At 40.6% G+C, this 23,779-nt stretch overlaps 1 protein-coding gene across 1 annotated transcript; it reads left to right on the plus strand.

The window, feature by feature from the left end:
- Window positions 1-8,533: 8,533 nt before the first annotated feature.
- ARRDC3 (arrestin domain containing 3) lies at window positions 8,534-22,482 on the plus strand. The gene is made up of 8 exons (XM_082301814.1): window positions 8,534-9,009; window positions 12,207-12,288; window positions 14,778-14,925; window positions 16,153-16,255; window positions 16,645-16,901; window positions 17,298-17,460; window positions 18,265-18,419; window positions 19,794-22,482. The coding sequence occupies exons 1-8, from the start codon at window positions 8,730-8,732 to the stop codon at window positions 19,848-19,850; spliced, it is 1,245 nt and encodes a 414-aa protein (XP_082157940.1). The 5' UTR covers window positions 8,534-8,729; the 3' UTR covers window positions 19,851-22,482.
- Window positions 22,483-23,779: the final 1,297 nt, after the last annotated feature.

The raw sequence follows: 23,779 nt of genomic DNA on the forward strand, positions 1-23,779 counted from the left end.
AGCAGTCCAATGAAACAGCAACTAACAGTCTCAGCAGAGCACCATCTTCAAACCTGCTCAGCTACCTTATATTTCTCAATACAATTTTGCCATGCTGCTGAAACAGACTCTTCACAATCTTCACAGTGTGCAAGATTAACTCATGGGAGGTACTTAAATGTTACCAATTTGCCTGTCAAATGAGGTTATTCATTTGTACAGAAACTTCAGGGAAAAAATGCAGACTTAAGCTGCATCATATACATTGATTGGAACATATGAATGCCATTACAAGTTTTATCACCTACTATTTCACTTCTTTGTAATCTCCATGTTCTGTATTCTATTCTGTTGGTGGTTTCGGTGAGTCATTCACAACTGTATCCAGAAAGTTTAATCTCTTGGAATAAGAGAAAAGCCTGAACCTTCTATTCCTTAGCAAACATGTCACCATCACAGTCAAAAATGGAAGTGAAAGAGAATGCTGCTAATTTCAGTGTATGAGTTCATCCACATCAGTGTTGCACAGATCATCCTGTGTCTTCCTAACAATGCCTCTATACCAGTCATTAGCCTCACCCCCTCCCCCTTCACCATGCATAACATGCCTTGTTACAAATCTGGTCAGCCAAGGAGATACGGATATGCACAAAGATTCTCTGGTGAAGGTCAGAAGAGGAGGACAAATGTGTTTTTTCTAACTGCTTTATCAATTATAAATTCACCAAACCCCACCTAAAATATGTGATTATTCTGACTTTGGGGCAAGAGAGTCAGGGGAAAACCCTTCTGTCTGCTCGTGATGGGGTCAAGGGACTGTGTATCTTCTGTCCTGAAAGGATGCCTTTAGATGAGCTTTGAGATTCCAACCGCATTAGAGTATACCAAGGAATATTCATTTTTATACATTTATGCTGTGATTAGATCTCTGTTACTGTACTTTCTGTATAGAAAAATACCATTTGACCAATTTGGAGGTGTGCCTCCTGGAAAAGCAGAGAGAAACTCTAACTACATGTTTCTCTTAAATGCCTAGATCCATAATTGAATCCAGGCACCTCTGCTAGGTCCAAACACAGCATGTATGGAGAAGTAAGCATCTGTGAATGAGACTCCTAAGCAATGTTACTCCGCATCCCCAGCTACCTGTGGTAGCCCACAAACAATCCTGAAGAGAGAGAGCAGCCTTTTCTCACTGCTGCATAATTGCTGAGTTGATATGGCAGGGAAATGAATCTGCTTGCTTTGGATCCACAGCTTGGAAAGGGGAAAATTTTAGATGGGTTAAAAAAAAAAGGCATGTCAGGTTTCAAGAAAAGATGAATTGCACACACATTTTACCACACAAATGGAATAGTACAAATACTGCTGCATAAATTACACTTGTTACAATTTATCTGCCTAGACTGTCTCTTGTCGTTATATGATCCTTAAATGAAAAGAATCCCACACATATGCAAAAAATACCCAAAAACCAAAACAAACAACCCTGTAAAACCCCTGAAAGCACTATAAAGGTTGGTCTCTCATTTTTTAAAAACAGAACACCTGAGAGGAACCCAGAAGTAATTATGTCAATTACAATAGCTTACACACATACAATCTTTCAGAAACAGCATACAAAAGTCCCTTCTGGGGACCATACTGTGCATCACTGCACAGTGATGCCTGAACCCCATGAGTACCCAGCACTGCCAGGAGCTTCCTCCTGTGTGGAAAGCACTGATGAAGTGCTGTCATCTGCCAGACATTTGCTATGAATGCAGCAGAGGAGTAGCCTTGCCTTGCAAACTGTCCCTAACAAATCTGACACATGTGCCCATGGACATACATGTCATATGAACAGAATGCCGTCATGTCACAATTGTGATATGTTTTCAGGTTGTGCCCCATAGGGTTGGTTGGTAGCCAACAAATGCCCAACATTTGAATTCTAATTAGGTGGAATAAGGAAAAAGAGGGAGTTTTGACAATAGGCTTCAAATTGACAGATTGGATTGGATATTAAGAAGGAGTTCTTCCCTGCGAGTGTGATGAGGATCTAACACCAAAACTTCTTAAAACAAGTAGACAACCTTGCATTGTCCTTTTGTGTTTGAGCACCTTCACACCTGCTGTCACACCTGCTGACATTTTGGTTTTGGTCAGGGCATGAAGGCTGACTTGAAGTAGTGAGTACCCTGCATATCTCTGCATACCATGTAAACCACCCCCCGCACAGCTGCTGAGTAAAGAAAGAGCCCAGGTCCTCACTTTTTAACAGCACACTCCAGCAAAAAGGAGATAGGAATTGCTTCCACTTTGTTTAAGGGGACAGGAACAAAGCAAGAAGCATGGCTATGCCATCAGTATAACCATCGCTCTTGTTGCTGAAATGCTTATCTCACTAATAAAGGCAGGTTAGATGTGCTTATTAGTTTATCTCAGAAATATGAAGTAAAAGAGCTGGCCTGAAACAGAACTGATCTTGCTTCACAGTCACTTTATTTCTGAAAATACTGCTGTAATAAAGGTTGGAAACTAAGCTAAGGAAGAGCTGGTGTACTGAATGCTAGTCTATTCTTTGTCCAGACTACAAATTAGTCTAATGCAAGATCTCAGCTCTCCAACAATCCTTGCTTACCAAAAAGAATAACACCTTATTTCTGGACATAAAATCACAGTACCTATCTTACCATTTTGAAACATAGAGCTGATAGGTGTCCTTTGATAAACCAAAAGAAAGTATCATGAAAAAAATTCTTCATTTTCTTAGAAAACTCCATTTGAAATATTTTAAACATCTTTCTAGTGGTTTTGCTGGATCACAGAATCACAGAATAGTGTGAGTTGGAAGGGACCCAGGAGGATAATTGACTCCAACTCTTAAGCTAATGGCCCACACAAATCAAACTCACTACCTTGGCATTATTAGCACTGTGCTCTGACCAACTGAGCTAACGTCATGGTATGTTGGAAAGATCCTTCAACAAAAATACAAACTTTGCATAAAAAAGGGGGCTTGTACAGCCACATCTAACACAGGATTTCTCTGCAAACTGTAGTAAGAAGAGGAGATAAACAGGAAAAGAGGGGATGCAAAAGCAAAATTAATGAGAGTGTGGTCCTTAGTACCACTGTGACCCAAGCAAAAAGCCAAGTCCTTCTTTCTCTTGCATTATATGGTCAAATCTTACCAGAAAAGCTGTGCAACATATTTTGCTCGTAGGCTCCCAGTACAGTTTGTGGCCTACTTTATTTTGTAGCTTAATGACTCCTAGGTCATTTTGATTTCATAATCCTGCATTTTCTTATAACCTTTAAAAAGTCAGTGAGTACCCCACATTTTTACACATGACCATGTGCCTGAGTCAGGAATGGAGGTCATGCCATTTCCTATGGCATGGCCCTAAATGCCACCTGGCTCCAAGATAGGCCTGCCACTGGCCAAGGTCAAGCCTAAGCCTGTCAGTGGCGATGTTGCTGCCTCTGAGATAATGGATTTAAGAAGGAGGAAAAAGTGCAATAGCATCTGCAGCCAGGGAGAGGAATGAGAATCTGTGACAGGAACAGCTCTGCAGAAACCAAGGTCAGTGAAGAAGTAGGAAGAGGTGGTCCAGACACTGGCACAGAGATTTCCCTCTCCTGTGATGAAGAACATGATGAGGCAGACTGTCCCCCCACAGTCCATGGAGGTACACAGCAGAGCAGGGGGGTGACCAAAGGAGGCAGTGACCCTGTGGGAAGCCTGCACTGGAGAAGGCTCCAAGCAGGACCAGTGGCCCTGTGGAGAAAGGAGCCCATGCTGCAGCAGGTTGGATGGTAGGACTTGTGACCCCACAGGGGACCTGCACTGGAGCAGCCTGTTCCTGAGGACTGTAGCCCATGGAAAGGGACCCACACTGGACAAGTTCATGAAGAACCAGAGTTCATGAAAAGGACTTACATTGGAGAAGTTTATGGAGGACTGTCTCCCATGAGAAAGACCCTTCCAGTGCAGAGGAAGAGTGCTAGGAGTCCTCACTCTGAGGAAGAAGGAGCAGCAGAGATGTTTCCCCAAGTCAAGTCTGTTTTGCCTGTGAGAGTAATTGGGGTGTGATTCCTCCTTGTCCTTATGTTGACATGTTAGTCTTTTGTTATATTTTGTCTCCCCGGTCCAGCTGAGGAATGATAAAGTGTCTTTGGTGGGCACCTGCCATCTGCCCAGGGTCAACACTGCTGAATACTGAATGGCATTGAATCAACTCAGACTGGCTTAGGCACACTCCTCATCTTAGTCACAGTGCCAGGCCTTTTTGCTTGAGATGGAGGAGTTGGCAGGAGCCTACAGATGAAGTAGCTGCAAGGCAAGAAGGGGGAAAAGCCTTAAGGGGAGCAGGGAGTAACAACAGGGGCAACCAGAGTGCAGATCATGGCCACGTATCTTCTAAACTGTTTTTATCTCTGTTCCCTGTTTGACTGTCCGTCATCGTCTCTGAAGTACATGCTTAGATATTACTGATTGCAACTGTAGACTTGTCGTTTGGTCATGTTGTCCAGGAGCTATTGCTTCAAGTATGTGTTTAATGGTTTGTTTTCTCAGTTTAACAGCAGAAGCAGTTATTTTTCAAATCAAACATTCAGTTTAACATGATTAATAGTTAGTGAATTTCTGATTTTAATAGTAAATTCATCTCAGAACTCAACTTACTCTAAAATATTTTAAAGTTTAAAAAAAAATCAAACTACTAAACATTTCAAACAAAAAGTTTGAGTTTTGACACTGAATACTTTCTTTACAGGTATGCATCTTCTGAAAACAGAATCATCAAAAATACAACACATTCTTGCTCAATAATAAACCCTATGATCCAAGGATACAGATATTACCAGGAAAAGCTGCTCCCAGATCCTGAATCTTTCAAAATCAGGAACCAGTTTCACAAATTCCAAGTTTCTTTCCATCACTGATGATTTCTCCATTATAAAATCAAGCCCAAAGGAAGCCTATTTAGCAAAATTTTCTCTTCTGTCTTCCCTCTGACAGCTGAACAGCTGTTCCAGTGGAGATAGTAGCAAAAGGAAGGTCTGTAGACATCCATCTGAATCCAGGAGTTTTGGAAACAGCTTCTCAGTATACAGATCCACAGCATCATAAAACAATATTTTTATCTCACCATTTTACACTTTAACATGACAATATTTTACAAATATAGCCTCACAACAGGTATGATGAGAGGAAATCGTATTTCTTTTATTTCTACGAATGGATTTGGGATCAGACACAACAAGAATGAATAGAAGTGAGTCCATTTTGAGAACATTTCACATTTTGCATTCATTCACTGCATGACATACAGAAACCATCCTTAAGCATGGGTTTACTTTTCAGGATTCTCCCTTTGGTATGGACACATTAACCTCTGGAAAACACATAGCTTCTGCTCTGACACTCTCTCTAGCCTATTCTCTGCTGCACCATGAAACATGGAGGGTAAACACTGTCTCTGCACTAAACCAGACCAGTCTCAAACTAGGATGGTCTGTAAGAAGATGGAGTAAAGTCTGGATCTTCCTACTAACACTAGTTTATTAATGAGTCCGGAGAACATTCCAAGCTTTTCTGGCTTTGCTTTTAGAAAAAGTAATGACTGTTGTCAAGATCATTGTCCATCACACCTGTCCTTGCAGATTTATCAAGTGCACAGTGAGAAGACTGATTAGATACTAAGATGATAAAGGGACCTAATCTCTGAATTTTGAATGGTCTTCAGCATGAATGTACCATTAGGTCACATGGAGGTTGGGAGAGTTCTAGGCATGTACAAAGGTGAAAATCTAGGCATACAACAAACTTAAAAATATTTATTTTTTTAAAAACAAAAAAAATTTGAAAATAATTTAAAAACTCCCAAGAAAATAAAAAAAAAAAAAGAAAATACAACACAAACAAGGGAGCTTGCCAGTTTCAAGAAGGGGTTTGTAAAGTGAGGTATAATCTTTATGCCTTTATAGAGACGGGAATATTGCCATCTGCCTTGGAGCTACTGACTCCAGTAATAGACAGAGCATCATATTCATGGGTTTTGCCAGTTAAACGAAAAAACCCAAAGAAATAAATTCAGACTTTATTTTTTTTAACTTTATGTGGATTTTTATGTGCACTGTATTATGCACAAGGCCTGTAACATGTTAGTGAAAGCCCCTGATAGTTTATGTGTTTACAAAGTCTTCACTGCCTATTGTTGATCTCAGATGGTAAGATCTGATCATCTTTGCAAGCAATTTTTTAAATCCTGTGTCAGGATCTATAAAAATTATAATATTTAACTAGAAGTTTGTTCATTTGACAAACACAGAAACTTAACTCCTGAAAAATAACTAATATTTGGTTAACTAAACATGTGAAAATAACTGCTGAATACTTTTGGCTAAACTTCATAGTATGTTCTTCATTTAAATAAAAGAAAAAATAAGTTTTTTAAAATTTTGTATTTTAAAATTTTTTGATTCTAACAAAAAGGCTTCACAGAAAAATGTCAGTTACAGAAATGTGGAGGCCAGAGACTGGTGAAAGGCAGCGTTGGCACTTCACCACGTTTGCCACAAGGTGGCATGAAGCGTATAACTTATGAGTACGAATACACTATGAGAAGTAGTAAAAAAGAGCCGGAGAGGCTGAATCCTTACCAGGACGTGGGAAATGCATACAATACACACACATAGATACTTCTGCAGAACTGTCAGTCTAAAGTTTTTTATGCATAACACAGGCGTAACTAAATCATGTCAGCCTGTTCAGTGGTCCACATTTAAATCACATATAACCATACACAAAGTGTGGTGATCTAGGAAATGGCTGGTCTCTAGTGAGAAGGGAAGTAACGCAGGGTTATGAGGTCTGCAGGTTATATACAGGGGATGATTTGCAGCAGCTTAACAAAGTATTTTGTTCTTCTTCAAGTCTACAATGGGCAAATGCAACCAGTATACAAAGCATGTACCCCAATTACGTAGGATGATCCTCTTTCTTACCTATTTAGATACAATAAAAAATTAAAAATCCAGATGAACATCCACTGGGATAACAGATTTGGGTCTTCACCTTCCTGCAAAATGCAACTGCACTTTATCATGCCTGCAGATTTGTCCTTGGTTAGGTGGAGAGTAAGAACCAGCCCAGACTTGGCAGGACAGGAGATACAACCCAAGCTCTGTGGATGAAAGCTGCATCCCACCTGGCTTCCGGCTTTCACAAGTCCTACAGCAACTGGAGATCACAAAATTGTGGTTTTTATTACTCATGGAGGACACAATTATCTTTGAAATTATAGAAAAGAGGAAAAACTTGCAAATAAACAAATGCAAGAGACCAGCTGTGTCTGAAGGCATGAGAACAACATGAAGAGCACTGTCAGGGAGAGGAATTAAATCACCTCTGCTGCTCTTGCAAGTACTCTTTTTATGGTTGGACTTGACCATCTTAAAGGTCTTTTGCAGCCTCAATGATTGTATGATTCTGAGAGTTAAGGAAGTATGAAGTCTTACCACGAGATGGTGCAAAACATACGAAGTCTTAATTTACCCACAAGACACTTGAACACCTCGGGCCACAAAAAAAGCACAAGAATATCCACCAGGTGTCAGGCCAAAGAAAATGTGATTATTTTTTCTTTACTTGATAAAACCCAGCAAGAATAGACAATTGCTTTCAAAACTTAATGTTGGCATGAAATTTTAGTGATGCATTTGGGTGTAGTCCCCCAAGCGTGGTGGCTTGGGCGATGTCACAAAGCACTACCATACTTCTCACTAAAAACTTTGTATCAGAGGGGAAGTGTGCAAGAATTAGCTAATGCAACATTAAATAACCAAACCCAAAGCATTTAAGAGAACAATAGCACCACCAAAGTAATAACCATGAAAAAAAAAAAAAAAAAATCAACAGTTGGAAAGGTTTCCAGTGATTTGAGGCAATGTAATTTGTATTACTTGGGCAGTCATTGATACTGGAATAGTTAAACTCAAATGAATCAGTACTAATTTTCAAAGTTTCCAGGGAGGATTATCAGGTAATACAATACATCCTGCAAGCCAGGACTGGTTTTTATTTCTTGTTTTTCCACCACTTCCTATCCAGCTTTGCTCTTTTCTTTCCCATCTTTACACACATACACACAAGAACAGGATAAAACCAAACCTAAGCAAACAAATGGGAAAGCCCCTAAAAGTAATAAAATCCTACCAACCAACCAAAACCAAACCAAGCAAAATAAAACGAAAAACCAATGACCAACACAACAGAGAATTTGCCAGTTTCAGAACAAGGTCTGTTAAGTGAGGTACAACTTTTATCTCTTTATAGAGGCTGGAATACTGCCATCTTCCTTGGAGCCGCTGACTCCCGTAACAAAGCATCACCGGGTGCTTTCAGCCGAGCCGAGGGGCAGCGTACACCCCACCACCCGCGCCTCCCAACGCGGCGGGGCCGGGGCTGCCCCGGCGGGGCGGGGCGGCGCATGCGCAGCCAGCTTGTTTGTCACACGGCTTATAAGGCGGGGCCGGCGGCGGCGCGGCAGCGCCTTTGTGGGGAGACGCTGTGTCGGCACCAGCGCCGCCCGCGCCGGGGCCGGGGCTCCCCGCCGCCCCCATGAGCCGCCTCTAGGGTCCGCGCTGCCGCACCCCTGCGCCCCAGGGGCTCGGGGTTGGTTGTCTTTGGTTCCCCCTTCCCCTTTTTTGTTTTTTTTTTTTTTTTTCTTACAGTCTATTTTTGTACACTTTGCTATAAAACCATGGTGCTGGGGAAGGTGAAGAGTCTGACGATAAGCTTTGACTGTCTAAATGACAGCAATGTCCCCGTTTACTCTAGCGGGGATACAGTCTCAGGAAGGGTCAGTCTAGAAGTGACTGGGGAAATTAGAGTGAAATCCCTTAAAATCCATGCGAGGGGACACGCTAAGGTGCGTTGGACTGAATCGAGGAATGCTGGATCCAACACTGCCTATACACAGAACTACACCGAAGAAGTGGAATATTTCAACCATAAGGACATCCTGATCGGCCACGAGAGAGGTAAGGGCTGCCCTTAACTGCTGCTTTATTTTCTATGGAAAAAAAGCACGCATCTTTGTATCGCCCCCGCTTAGCCCTTTCTTTTTTAATGGGTGCATTGGAGAACAGACATGCCCAGGGTCATATCTTGGCGATGGAGTTACAGGAGATGCATTTGCAAAGTACTTGCAAGCAGGACTCCCTTGAACTACTTGCCCTTCTGCATGGCCATTTATTAATAAATTTTTTACTAATATTTTACCTTTTTTTTTTTCCTTTGTTAACATTCAGTAGGATTTGCCGTTCCGTGGGGAGAACAGCTGTAAAATCACAGTCAGATAGGCACTGGACTTCACTGGCAGAATCCTAATAGCAAATCTTGAAACACAGTGAAAGCATAAAAACTACTCTCTGACACATGCGGGGTTCTCTTGATGCTACTGGGGTGATAACACAATTTTTCAGGATGGCTTGTTATTGGTAGATAAAAAGAGTCTCCGTGACTTATTTTGACATATCACCACCCTGCGTGTAATTTTTCTCATTCAGTATTACCTCCTCCTGGTAAAAACCTTTCATTACCTTGGGCCGCCCCTTACACTCCGCTCGGCGGTGGGGGTCACCCCGATGTAAAGATGTGTCCGAAAAGCCCTTGATGGGGAGCAAAAGGAGGGGGAGGAGAGAGAGGGGGGAAGTGGTGTTGCGTAATGGGAGCGAGCATCCCTCCCAAAACTGGGGAGATGAGGATGAGGACCTCCTGCTCCCCACTTCCCACCCGTGGTGTCCCCACGAAATGAAGACCCCTTCCCCGGCGGGGTAGAAGCGCCGGGGCCCGGGGGTTCTGTGTGGTTGATTTTTTATTATTTTTTTTTATTATTTCTTCCCCCCCCCCCCCGAACTTCGCAGCCTTTGTTCGAAGCGGTTCAATCCTGTTTGGGACCGGCTTGGAGGAGGGGGGTGCGCCGCCCGCTTCGCGCAGATTGGCCGCACGCGTCAGGTGGTGGCGATGACTTAATTCCCCAGAGCAAGAAAATAATGTTAAAAACCGGTTATGTAATTTTTTGTGCTGCTTGCCCCGGTTTTTTTTCTAAATGTGCATCATATAGCCTGCAGCGATGTGATAGTTCTCCTTCTTTCCGGAAAAAATAAAAAAATGCAATTTTTGATCAGCTCCGGGCCACTCAGCCACTATTCCCGAGCTTAACGCTGTTGCAAAACTCGGAGTTTGTTTTTTTTTTTTTTCCTTTTCTTCATGCCTCGCGCACACCGCGCTAACGAGGTGACTTACTTGCGGCTCCCACCCGCCTCCTGCCACCGCCTGAGAAATCACTCGCCCGAGCTTAAGTTCCCGCACCGCCGGACCGCGGGTTCCAAGAGCGTGGCGACAGCAGTGTGCAAACACACAGGAGCCGCCCGTGGCGAGGGGAGCACGCGTGGGAGCGGGCGGGACAAGGGCCCCGCCGAGCCGCTGCCGGCGCCCGGGGCCGTGTTTCAAGGACCGCCCCGAGCGCGGAGCCGCGGCCCGGCCGCGCCCCCCGCCGCCCCCTGATTGGCCCGCTGCGGTTTGTTGCCCTGTTGCTAAGGCGATGCCCGCCGCTGATTGGCGGGGCGCTGGCGGCGGGGGTGAGGGCGCAGGTTTCGCTGCCTGCCCCCGGCGGACAGGGACCGCTCCCCGAGGCGTTGGCGCGGCACGAAGCCCCTCCGAGAGGGAGGGTGGGGGCCGCGCTGCCCTCAGTCACGTCCGTGCCGCGTCCCGTCGCCGGTCCCGTCCCCTGAGGGGTCTCGGCGCGGAGCCGGCGGATGCAGCGCACGCCGCGTGTGAGAGCGGCGGGGCTGGCGGCGCTCCGCGCGCGCCGGTTCAAGCCGGTCGGCTCCTGCTCCAGCCCGCGCTGATTGACAGCTCAGCACTTGTTTACCGCGGCGTGGCGGGACTGCTGAGCTGGCAGGAAGGGGGGGGAGCCGGGTGGAGAGCAGCGCAGCCACCACCGAAAGCAGCGCTCCCCCCCCCGCTCTCGGGACAAATCAAACGAAAATGAATAAATCGTATTTATTAAAAACACCCCAAACACAAAACAACAGTGTAAAACCCACTCTCACACCGACACATTGTCTTGCTCTTTCAGCACGTTTTCGTGACCTACACTGGGTAATGTTGCGTGCTGAAGGTGCATTTATTTCCACATTTTACTGCTGCATTTTTTTCTAAATTTTTTTTTAAATTTTGTTTATTTTAAAATTTTTGGTATTTGCACTGTAGCAAGTAGAAAATCCACACTTCTTTAGGACAGTAGTAACTTAGAACCCTCCTGCGTGCCTCCATTAGTGCTTCGGACAGTCACACATAAGCTGTTCCCTTTCATTTTGTCTCACTATATCCCCTTCATAATTCCAGCCCTTTTTGTGTGCAAGGTGCTCAGTGATTTTTCACTCAACTTCCTATTTTTACCAAGTCAGCGTTTTTTTGGTTCCATGTCAGAATAAACTGCTGTTTTCTTGTGGCATTTCAAGGTGGGCAAGTAATCATGACCATAAACAGGAGTCTGCATTCCTGGCATAAAACCAGCAAGTATCTGAGTCTTGCTGTGTGAGCAAGATCAAGTTAACCTATCAAAAAAAGAAAATTTTAGCTCTAAATAGCATTAATTGGGCAGCTTGCCATTTCTTATGCCCCTGAATCTCTCTTGGTACTTTCTGGGTGGTGGTTGTACAGTCTGACTCGTTTCTCACACGTTTTTTTGTGTGTATGTGTGATGAATGTCTGGACGCTGTTGCCATGCAGGAACTACAAAGAAGGTGAATTACTAAATTTAATCTTAAGCAGCAGACTTGGTACTGTTAATGCTGGTAAAGAGCCAGCTCTAGTTCTTTCTGACTAGCAGTCAGAGTGGAAAGCAGCATGATTTCCTTTACAGACCTTGCATGGAGGCCTTGAAATGGCTGCAGTTGAAACTGTGTCAGTATTCAGAGGCAGGATTATAAATTAAAACAAATTAGTCTCTGTTTCTCTGTAAGGCGAAGCTGGCAATCTTGCCTGTCAGCCAGAGTTGTCCCGGCATTCCAGCAGTTAATAACTAACTCACCAGAGACCCTTGTTTCTGGGACATCACATTCTTTGAGTGTTGTAATGTGTGAGCAGAATTTTTTTTTTCTGGAGGAGAAGCCCATGCAATGTATGACGTGTGCAGGTGGAATAGTGTTTTGGTTTATTTCTCTTTTAGATGATGACAATTCAGAAGAAGGCCTTCACACCATCCATTCAGGAAGGCATGAATATGCATTCAGCTTCGAGCTTCCACAGACGTAAGTACCCACTCACAGTCCTCCACACAGGGGCCTGCTGCCTGACCAAAACTCCTGCTGTGGGTGGAGGGGAAACCTTTTCAATGGTAGTAGGAATTGTGCTCCAACATGCTGTAGAGAACATGATCTTATTAAACTGAAGAGGTTGCTTTTATACTGATGTACACATACTTTCTTTTTTTTTTTTTTAATTTCCACAAAAAAGGAGCTCACTGCTGCCCAGTTGCTCACTTTCTTTTGACCAAGTCCTGTTGACTTACTAGATGTTCCAATCTATTACCCCTTCCCAAGAGGAAGGAGAGGAATTTCAACTGTCACTGGAGTCCTGCAGAGTGGCTGAGATACCTTCTAACTCAGCCATTTACTAGAGCTATGCAGACAAGCAGAACTAGAGATAAGATCACAGTGGGATTGTTTGGGCTCAGGTCTGGAACCGATGTGGCAAGTTTACTTAGACTTCAGCAAAAGAGGAGGTTGTTCTTACTCAGGTAGGATGTATGTACCCAGCCCGGCCATTTATGCAGAAAGTCCCGATGGAAAAAGTTAGGAATGGGTGGATGAAGTAAGAATTCTCCTACCTAATCCCATTGGCTTTAGAAAACAAATGAGTAAGTGCAAAAAAAAACGAGCAGAAGTTTGTTCCAGTAAGATAAAATTGTAACCCCCGGTTGTCTGAAATACGTAATGTAGACACTGTGGACGTAAGGTTTGTACATAGTAGAGTTACCAATATGGAAATGAGCTAAAGATACAAGTTCCAGTAACATTAAATACACAGGAAAAGAGGGAGTATGAATGTGGATGAAAAAAGAGCCTTTGCTGTAAAAGGCAAGTAGCAATCCTTAAAAAAATGATTTGAAAGTCCTTTGAAAGTGACTGAAAATTTGGCAGTTCTATGTGAGTAAGCTCACTGTCTAATATTAAAGTTGTTTATTAGAGGTGCTGGTTTTAGCAGAACCTGCAGATGGCAAACAGTTTAAGTGAACAGCACAGGGCTTCTACACTGTTTCAGTAAGATTTTCTGTGAAGACCTGTGAATATGGAGATTTTAAAGACAATTTAGCATTCTATGAAAATCTCAATGACAAGAAGTAGTAAGGCCAATACAGATTTTCCCTTGAGTTGAAAGGCGCATTTAAAAAACCACAAAAAAACCCCAAACCCAAAATACTAGACACATCAACAAAAATGTTTAGCTTGAAGTGAAACAGCCAGATAGCAAAATATCACAAGCGTTGGTCTTGTTAAACCAGTTTTTAATAATACTGGAAAAACAAAAGAGTGATGCTAAAAGCCTGAATTTTGATGCTGCCTTCGTACTTGCTATTTTACGTCCATAGAATACTTCCAAAATTGATGTGAGCTTCAGAGCAACAGTGGAAAGATGTGCATCATCCTTACTGATTTTTTCTCTTCAGAATATGGGATGGAAGAAAACACTGAAGTTGGATTAGAAAATTCCTTTAATTGCATTATTAGGGAAAAAACCTAAACATTTCATATATGCAAATAGAGAAGTCAAACCTGTTACTGAAAGAATAATTATAGAAAGCGCTAGCATGGATAGTGTTACTTTCTATTGAAAGTATGGAAATCGTGTTGATTTATTTTAATGTATATATAGCAGTGTATTCAGAACATAGTAAAATAGAAAAAAAAACTTAAAGAGAAACTTAAATTACAGAAGACTACAGTTAATTGCAAAGAATTGAACTATAAAGATACTTTATCTTTCATTTTATGCTATTAAAAGTGAAAAAGTCAATGCTCACAGGTCTGGAAAAACTTCTTGCATCATCTTTCCTCTAGCTTCTAAAATAGACTTCCTTGATTTAACAAATTTCAGAATAGTCTTGATGATTTTATGTGTGTTGGTATATAAACATATATGCTTATATATGTATATTCTTAGGTATCAAAAATGTTCTAAGCTGTCTCCTCAGGGTAGAGGAAGATTAGAAGGTGCTCAAAATAGCCTCTCTTCAGAACTCCCAAGTTAGACTATTTACTCTGCTTAAGGTGAACCTAACTACCTAAGTGCTGAGTTACAGCTGAAATAAACTTGATGTTGAGCTACTGACCAAGTAAATAATAGACAATGGTTTACAAAATGCAGTATCCAAAACTATAATTGGTTGATACTAATGGTAATTTTAAATTGGTATTCAAAAGGGCATGCTTTACTCTAGATGTGAAAGTGGCCTCTTAAGCTTAAAGGACATGTGTGCTCTCCTGGCATTTTCTAGTACAATTCTTTAATCGATTCTATAAATCTATGCAAAACTATAGTAGGGTAAATTGGAGATGATTTTTTCTCCCATTTTTAATCTTGAATTTTTCTGAGATGTGGAAATTTTGCAAATAAATTACGCTTCATTAAGTACTACAGTGCATTAAAAATGCAGTTCTGTATACTAATTGCTGACCTGATCAATTGTATCATTAGACAGAAAGACTTTACTCAATTTTGACCTTTGTGTCCTGCACAGACCACTTGCTACCTCATTCGAAGGCAGACATGGCAGTGTGCGCTATTGGGTGAAAGCCGAATTGCATAGGCCTTGGTTTCTACCAGTAAAATTAAAGAAGGAATTTACAGTCTTTGAACATATAGATATCAACACTCCTTCATTACTGGTAAGAATTGACAGAATTACTCATTTTTTGTTTCTGGCATAAAAAATAATAAAGTTTAATAACTGAAACAACATCCATATCTAATTTTACCTAGTACTTATTTGATAATTAGTTAAAAGCCAATCTTCTAAATATTGTTAGTTCAGCAACTTTTTAAGTACTGGTATTTTGAAAGCTATGTTTTCCTGTACTTGGAGTTGCTTCACTTCTAAGATACATTAAAATGGTTTTGCCAATTTAAATTGATAATACTAAATTGTTAAGTGTGAGTTAGAAGGAAAATTTTGGGAACTGTTCCTCTTCAATTTTGAACGAAGAAGGAACTGTGAAACCTAAAAGAATTAGTGTGACATTGCAAATGTAAAAAATGCAAACTAAATAATGTACTGGTGTGCATAACTGATAATTTTCATATGGATAGTTTTTTACCAATGGGGAGAAATTATCACAATTCTTTATAATCTTTTTCTGAAATGTCATTTCATTAAAATAATTTCAGTATCACAACTGCTTTCAATGAGGATTTAATTTCAGTCAGGCCTAGAATTCCATTCCCCCCCTCTCTTCTTCAAATTCATCCCCCATGGAGAGGGGAAAAAAACCTCAGAATCCATTGAAATAGGATTCTTGTGTGTATAGGTGAAGAATCAGACCTGCAAAGGGACATTGGCCTAGCACATATTCCATTAAAATCAAAAGACTCTTGATTTGACTTTAATGGGCTTTGGATCAAGTCCTAAGTCCTGGTGTCATGTAAAATAACAAAGTCTGTTTGATACAGATGAAACAGGATCATTTTGAAAGAGGAAATAGCAGGAGTCAAGGTTACAGTACTTCAGGTTGGTTATTGTTTCTGAAATAGTGTACTGGAATGACATTCTAGTTTACTGGTAAATTAAAAGCTCTTCAACAATATGGTGGGATATGTAGGCTAATAAAGTGTATCCTTAAGCTATGCTGAATTTATTTATGTATAAAAAACTGTTTTAAATGTAACTAGTATGAAGTGTAGCAAAAAAGCAGTGTTAATGAATATGGAATTAGAATAAAGCTTACAGTTTGCATAGTGCAATTTGCTTGAGGTTTCTCTCTAAATGAAACTAGATATGCTTATAAAAATGCACAGAAAGTATATAATCAAAATATTTTTTTTTGGTGTTCATTAGAACAGATTAAGAGATTCATGGAGCACTCTATTAAATGGAAAATACTGTTCTTTTCTTACAGTCACCCCAAGCAGGCACAAAAGAAAAAACTCTCTGTTGTTGGTTTTGTACCTCAGGCCCAATATCCTTAAGTGCCAAAATTGAAAGGAAGGGCTACACCCCAGGTACGTAACAGAAGTAATTATAGGAAATGTTTTTCCTTCCCTTTTAAAATGACAGTTTGTACTTAGCTTCTGTTATATAAAAGAAATACTTAAACTGTTCTTACCATTTTTGTCTGCATTCATCTGTCTTGCTATTTTAAACTACTAATTTTGTTAGCTTGCTGTGTCTCCAGATTGTTAAAGGACATATGCTTTTATTGGGCCTGTGCAGTTTTCTGTTAGGTTTACCTTATGGTGACCTTACTCCTGCTAGCATCAGGGGATGTTGTTAAAAGTGTAGATCATTGCTAGCAGCGTCCAGAGCCACATAACAATACACAGTATGTGGCAATTTGCTTCAGTTGCCTTGCAAATACATAGAAAAAAAAAGAATTTTTGCTTTGTTTCAGGTGAATCAATTCAGATCTTTGCTGAGATTGAGAACTGCTCTTCCCGTGTGGTGGTGCCAAAGGCAGCCATTTACCAAACACAGGCATTTTATGCCAAAGGGAAAATGAAGGAAGTCAAACAGCTTGTTGCCAACCTGCGTGGGGAATCCTTGTCATCTGGCAAAACAGAAACCTGGAATGGCAAACAGTTGAAAATTCCACCTGTTTCTCCTTCAATCCTTGACTGTAGTATAATCCGTGTGGAGTATTCACTGATGGTATGTTGGGTTGTTTCATTGGAGTATGAGTAGTTTCCATGATTCCTTGCAAATTGTTAACAAAGCATTGTGAACTGCTAACTAGTTACAAAAGAAATACATAGCCTAGCATTAGGTCTCCTGACAAGAATTTTCTTAAGTAAATTCAGTTTAAATCTTGCGTGTTCTAAATAAATGTGTTACAAGTAGGTGACATTTCCATGTGAGGACTTCTGTTAAGATTATAGAGCTGCCTTTGACTTGGAGGGCTTTTTGTATCCATAGGGACATTGGCTCTGAAACAAACAAAAAGAAATTTCAGCCTTGTGAAAAATTCCATGGGTGGAGATTTTAGTCTAATAATTATGAAGTGCTCATACAAAACTGTTTTTAATCTATACTTCTGTGTTGTTTTAGGTATATGTGGATATTCCTGGTGCCATGGATTTATTCCTTAACTTACCGCTGGTCATTGGCACCATTCCTCTACACCCGTTTGGTAGCAGAACATCAAGTGTAAGCAGCCAGTGTAGCATGAACATGAATTGGCTTGGTCTGACACTGCCTGAAAGACCAGAAGGTAACCTGACAAAACAAGTCTGTTTTGATTTTTGTGTACTTCATTCATTGCTGTCATGCAAGCAGGCAAATTACCTCCTTCATAATAAAGCCCACAGAAAATCCCTTGAGGATGTTTCCTTGCTATGTGCTTGCTCTCTGTAGAAGAACAGAGTTGGCCTCCTTGCCTTCCTCTCTAAGGTACGAGCAGGGGAACCCAGCTGCTTGGAAGCTGATGTAAGTGAAAGCACAGAATGCCATTGTACCTGGGCAGAATTAATTCTGCCTCCAGTATCCCAACTGTGTCCTCGGTTGTAAGGCATTGTAACCTACCAAACTAGCAGTTAAGGTGACTTTTAGCAACCTTAGTAGCCAAGACTTTGTGAAATGGTAATATAATTCATCTCAGTGGGAATCTCTTGTCAAAGGAGCAGCTCTGTAGCTTCTTTACTCTTTTTGCATATAAACATCTGGGGGTTTTAATGTACAAATCCCAGACTCTGATGGGGGAATCCAGAGGAATGCAATGTTTTTTCATTACTGCCTGTAAGAGAAATTCAGTATTGTGAGTGTGCTTTAAATTTGAAGGTGATAGTTAGGCCACAGTAAACAATGGTCAGTCTGCTCTTGGATTGGAGCATAGTCTTAAAATAAGCTATAGTAGTCTACCGTCTCTTTCGTGTTCAATAAATGTGGAAAAACGACTGAAGTAATTTATCTAGCTGCTGGTGCATTTTACGATATAAAAGTTTAATATTCATCATGTTATATGTTTTGACATGCATAAGAACTTGTTGTTCGAACTGCGTGTGCCTTTTCCCTGCAGCACCTCCCAGCTATGCAGAAGTGGTTACGGAGGAACAACGGCAGTCAAGCCTTGCACCCTTAGGTGCTTGTGATGACTTTGAGAGAGCGCTTCCAGGGCCACTGTTTGCATACATCCAGGAGTTTCGTTTTCTGCCTCCACCCCTCTATTCAGAAGTAGGTACCTCAGAATTTAATGAAGAATTCACTGTTTCTCTGAATTCTGTCATGTGTAATAAATGTAGGAAACTGTTTCTACTTTATGAAAACCAGGACAAATAATCAAAAATATGAAAAGGGGAAAAGGTAACTTAGTTTTAGCGAAGTGCAGGAAAATTAATCAAAAAGTTTCCAGGATTCTTCACTAGTCTAATGCTTTGTAGAAATTCCAAAACTATTTTGCATCCTCTGGGCAACTTACTAAAGTTATATTGCATTATACATGTAATACATCACATTGGCGAATACCAACATTTTTCACCTCTACTTTCAAAAAGTACTGTGTATTTTTGTTCTTTGTATGTATTACTTTCAGAATTCCCATGTAGAGAAGTTACAAAGCTACTTTTTCTGGCTTAGTTTTCTCTAAATGCAGAGTTCAAACATTTCTGCCTGCAAGTTTAGTTCTGTGGAAGTCACTCAATAACCGGGACACAGGTTTAGGCTTCAGAAGCTTCAAAAGCCATACTCATATTTTTCAGGGAAAAGCAGTAGTATAGGACAAAACAGAATAGTGTCCTTTGGCTAAATCTTGCCTGGATACACCCCCTCTTGATTTTTTCTTTTCCTCTTGAAACACTTAAGCTGCTAGTGAGTGAGTGGGTTTTTGTGTCTTGTTTGTGGACTCTCCTGTAACGTAAACCAAGAGTACAACTCAGGCCCTTTCATTTTAGGTACTCTAAAGATTTAGAAATAAGCTTTTCCTTTGTTCTAAAAATGGCTTTATAAAATTAACTGACCAAACTGTGTAGTGTTCACTTAAATTATACTTCTATCCAGTTTTGGAGACCTAAGTTAGCATGTTCTTCACCTCCTTCCTTTTGGTGAAAGGAAGAAGATGTAAGTGTTGAACACATGAATTTCTAAGACATTTCATGGGGTTATTCAGGAGTCATTACTTATAAATTAAGTAGAAGAACTTTTTACTAACAATTCTGTGCCTTTTTAAGTAAAATGTCTTCTGACATAGATTTAGTAGTTTAAGTTACATGTTCAGTGATGAATAAGGTTGTCTTCTTAGTATGCAATAAATAATTTAAAACATTTGTGCTGCTATAGCAGGTTTGTTTCAATTTTTTTATTACATCTTCGTCTTATCCTTAAGCTACCATCAACTTGTAGTTTGAAATATTTCGCTACACTTCGTAATTTTCAATTCAAAGTTTTATCTAATTTCTGGAGACATTTCAGTTACTTGAATAACATTTGGATTGGGAATACCATTTATCTCTGTCTTGGACATAAAAAATTGTGGTATTTGGATTGGTTTACTTTCTAGCAATCAGTTCTAAAAATACCTTGGGTTGTTGTGTTTTTACCTCTTTTGTTTAGATTGATCCAAACCCAGATCAGCCCACAGATGACAGACCATCTTGCCCCTCTCGTTGAAGGCGTCCATAAGAAGCTGACTCGACTTGGGTTTTGAATCATACCTGCCGTGTTGAAGGTCAAGGCATCATAGTGGAGACACACTTTCAGAGAAAGTGGGTTTGCTCTTGCCTGTGTGGTGAAAAAATGAAAACAACCTGTGATCATGCTTTGAAGCCTACAGTAACACTGTAGGACTGCTCCACATGCTTGAAGAACTGAGCTTTCCCCCCTCCCTCTTAAATACTGGCACATACTAGGAGCAGCCTTACTAACCTACAGTCATGTGTGTCCAGCCACTCAAACCACATTAAGAGAGGTTTGGCTTCCTCTTACAGTTTGGAAATTTGCACATGCTTATTGCTTACATTGTGCGGTTCAGTGTCACTACAGCTTTTTCTCATTTATGCCGGACGTTTGTTATCCCCTTCTTATTTTTTGTGGTCCGCACAATAAGGAGCAAAAGAAAGCTTTGACAAAAAAGAAAGAAACAAAAAAAAACCCCAACAGCAACAGACTTTTGACAAATGCACTGACTTCTCTTTTTTTTTTTTTTTTAATTTAATGTAGCCTGGACTTTACCTGCATATGCACATGCTCAGAATTGTCCTAGTAGGCTGATCGTGTATCACCTCTTCAGCTTGGATCCTATTGTGGATTTATTTACAAACATCAAATGCCTTCAAGCCAATCCTTCTTGCTGTATGTTTTGCAGCCTACTGTAGTAGATAAGCAACAGATATGGGGATAGGGTGGGAGGGTAAAGAATTAATAGAAAGAAACTAATAGACTTCATCAAGATTGTATACTTTCTTGATTTCTTTTAAGAATTTGTTGCCTTTCTACTATTATCGCAAAGCAGCATTTTGTTACAGACTGCCTAAAAATCACTTAATCTCAGGTGAACTCATCACTTGCCAAACTGTTGGAATGCTATTTGGTTTTTTATGTTGCACTGTTGAGTTAGTTCTTTTTTTGTTTTGTGTTTGTGTTTTGTTTTTATTCTTACTTGAGAGGGAGATTTGGAATAGGGACATACACAAAAGTTACAAAACCCACCTCATTCCCATTTCTCTTTCTACGTTACAAAAAGAGATGTGCAAGTTGTGAAGCTCTAAAAAAAAAAAAAGGCACAAATGAAAGCAGCACCAGCAGACACCAGCTGTTCTTCAAAAGAATTTTAAAAGGAAGTAGTCATACACTGTCAAGATGCACAGACAGATCAGTATCTCAAGTAGTAGGGATAGGAAAGGAAAGTAAATTTATTTTTATATATAGCTACTTAATCACCAAAAATTTTTATGTAATGAGTCTAGTAGAAAGTATATTTCAAACCGCAGGAAAAGCTTGTACTATGCTAAGAGCTCAGTTTGTGCACTTTGTATTACCTTCAGGGTTTATGATACTGTACAAGATAAATATAATTAAAGTGGAGAAGATCAGTGTTACCATCCGTGCTTAAATATGAGTTAGCTGGAATTGCTTCGATGACTGCATCTTCTGTGGCACTCTAAAGGGCTTTAAAACAAAACAGTGAATTTTACCATGTATTCATACAGAATGCAAGAAACTATATGGAAAGAGCACTTGTCCTTGAGTATGCCCCAGGAAAAAGAGTGCAATGGAGCCATTACCTGTGCTAACAAATACCAGCACTTATATGTTAGAGATGTACAATGGAAGTCAACTTTGTTTTTCAGAAACCATGTAACACAGATCACTGACAAAGGGACACTCTTCTGGTCTTGACTACTTAAACAAATCAAGATCTAATCCATCAAACACCTGTCTCCTTGTGCAATAAAAAAGCTCAGAAGAGAGTGGGAGAGGGGAGGCTGGTGTTTCTGCATGGTGCTGATTATTAAAAACCTCTGCCTTGTTTTTAAGGCTTCATAAATGCAACAAAATAGGCTTTTCCATAAGTGGCCTTTATGAGAACATGAAAGATCATTCATGTTTCAAAAATGACAACAGGGTGATATTAATATAAATGAGTCGCGTTTTAAGTGATTCAGTTAAAAGGCTGGGGCTTTGAGCGGGAATATTGGCAAGAAGGAAATAGGATTATATTACTAGGCCAATTTTGTGGATGTCCCTTCCCTCTACCCTCTTCAACCAAACAATTTTTAAAGCTGATGGGATTGTTGGTATAAAAGGGCATTTGGTGGTTTTACTTTTTTTTTCCTTTTTTGTTATTTTAACAGACTAGGGAACAATTGCTGATACACATAGCATAGCATTAAAGTACTTACCACAATAGAATGGAAAATTGCATATGAGGCAGGATTGACCAATATCATAGTAATTGACTTGGCATCACAGCCTTTGTGATTAGAACGAAAAATTGTATTAGCTTATCAAATAAAGACTTCCAGTTTAAATTACATTGTTACTCAGAGGCATTACTCTTCCACAAGTATTGGTCAATTCTCAGCATTATAAAACTTGACGTTCACAGTTTTAGCCCAGTATTTGATAGAGAATTCTGAACTGAATTAGGAAAAAGTAAGTAAAATCCAAACATTAGAGAAACGAAGTGCAATATTAAATGTTTGCTTTATAGATTATATTCTATGGCTGTTTGTACTTTTTTTTTGTTTTTAGTTTTGGTGCTGAATATGTCCTTGTAGACTCTTGTTTTAAGAAAACTATGTGGAAGACAGTTTAATTTTTCCTATTGCTCTTCCTTGTGGAAAATAAACTTTTTTTAAAAAAAAAAAATTTAAATGTTTTATCTATGCATGAAACAAAAACCACAAGTATCACGTAGTACAGGAACTTAATGCAGGAAAACATGTATTGCCTGTCTTAAACAATAGAGAAGAGCTATTTATAGAACTATACCACAGAGTACCACAGGAGTCTCGTTTTGGGATCCTCAGTCTCTTACATCAGTGAGCTCATGGGGCCAGGTCCCAGATGGGAAATGCCTTTTTAGGACTCTGTATCATATTACAGCTGTAGTGACCCTATTCTGAGGTGTCTGGTCCTTTCCCTGAGAACATGACACAAATTTTGGGGGGATAGGAGGAAATTAGGGAGTGACTTCGAAGGTCTGTTTTGCAGATAGGACTTCAACATGAGGTTTATTGACTTGGGTTGTAGAAGGTCCTTTGCTCTTCCCTTGACAGTAAGCAGATGTCAGAATGTCCTCCTGTGCCCTGTGCAGTGTTGCTGAGTCTCCCTAGTGTGCCAGCAGCGTGGCAGTGCCACTGCATGTCCTTTAGGCTGTGCACAGGCAACATGGATTGTCACCATCCTTCAGGATCAGCATGCCATTTGACCTGTGAGGGGCTTGAGTGGCTGGCCTGCGCTGTTCCTCTCCATTGGTGTTTGGGGTACTGGGCCACTGTGTTTCCACAGTACTGGTCTTCAGTGATGCAGCTGCTAATGTGGGCAACACAGACACTGATCCAACACCCTACATAATACAAACAATAGGACCTCCCTCTCTGAAACAGAGCATTTCAGCCAGCTTAATTTTGAGTTTGTTTTTGGTGAAGAATGCAGACATTCTTCAGACAGACTTTCCCTCCCTATTAATAACACTGTTAATTTTTGCCTAAATTCTGGTTGAAACCAGTAAGAAACATGAAGGTTGGTTGTCATTTTGCTAATCTGCTTGGAGATCTGTTAGTGTTTAATCTCTACTAGCAAAGAAGGGCCATGCAGCTGTTCACTAACCTCCCCACCAGTGGGTTGGGAAAGAGACTCTTGCAGAGGAGTCAAGTGAGAAGGTTGAGATAAAGACAGTTCAATAAAGCAAAAGCCACAGACACAAAGCAAACCAAGGAATTCATTCCCCATTTCCAGTGGACAGTCCTGTGTTCAGCCATCCCCAGGAAAGCAGCACTCTGTCATGCCTTAGTGGTGACTTGGGAAGACAAACTCCATTACTCTAAATGCTCTACCACTTCCTTCTTCCCCCAGCACTATATGCTAACCATGGC

This window comes from Coloeus monedula (genome assembly GCF_965178545.1).
Source record: "Coloeus monedula genome assembly, chromosome: Z".
NCBI lineage: Eukaryota > Metazoa > Chordata > Aves > Passeriformes > Corvidae > Coloeus > Coloeus monedula.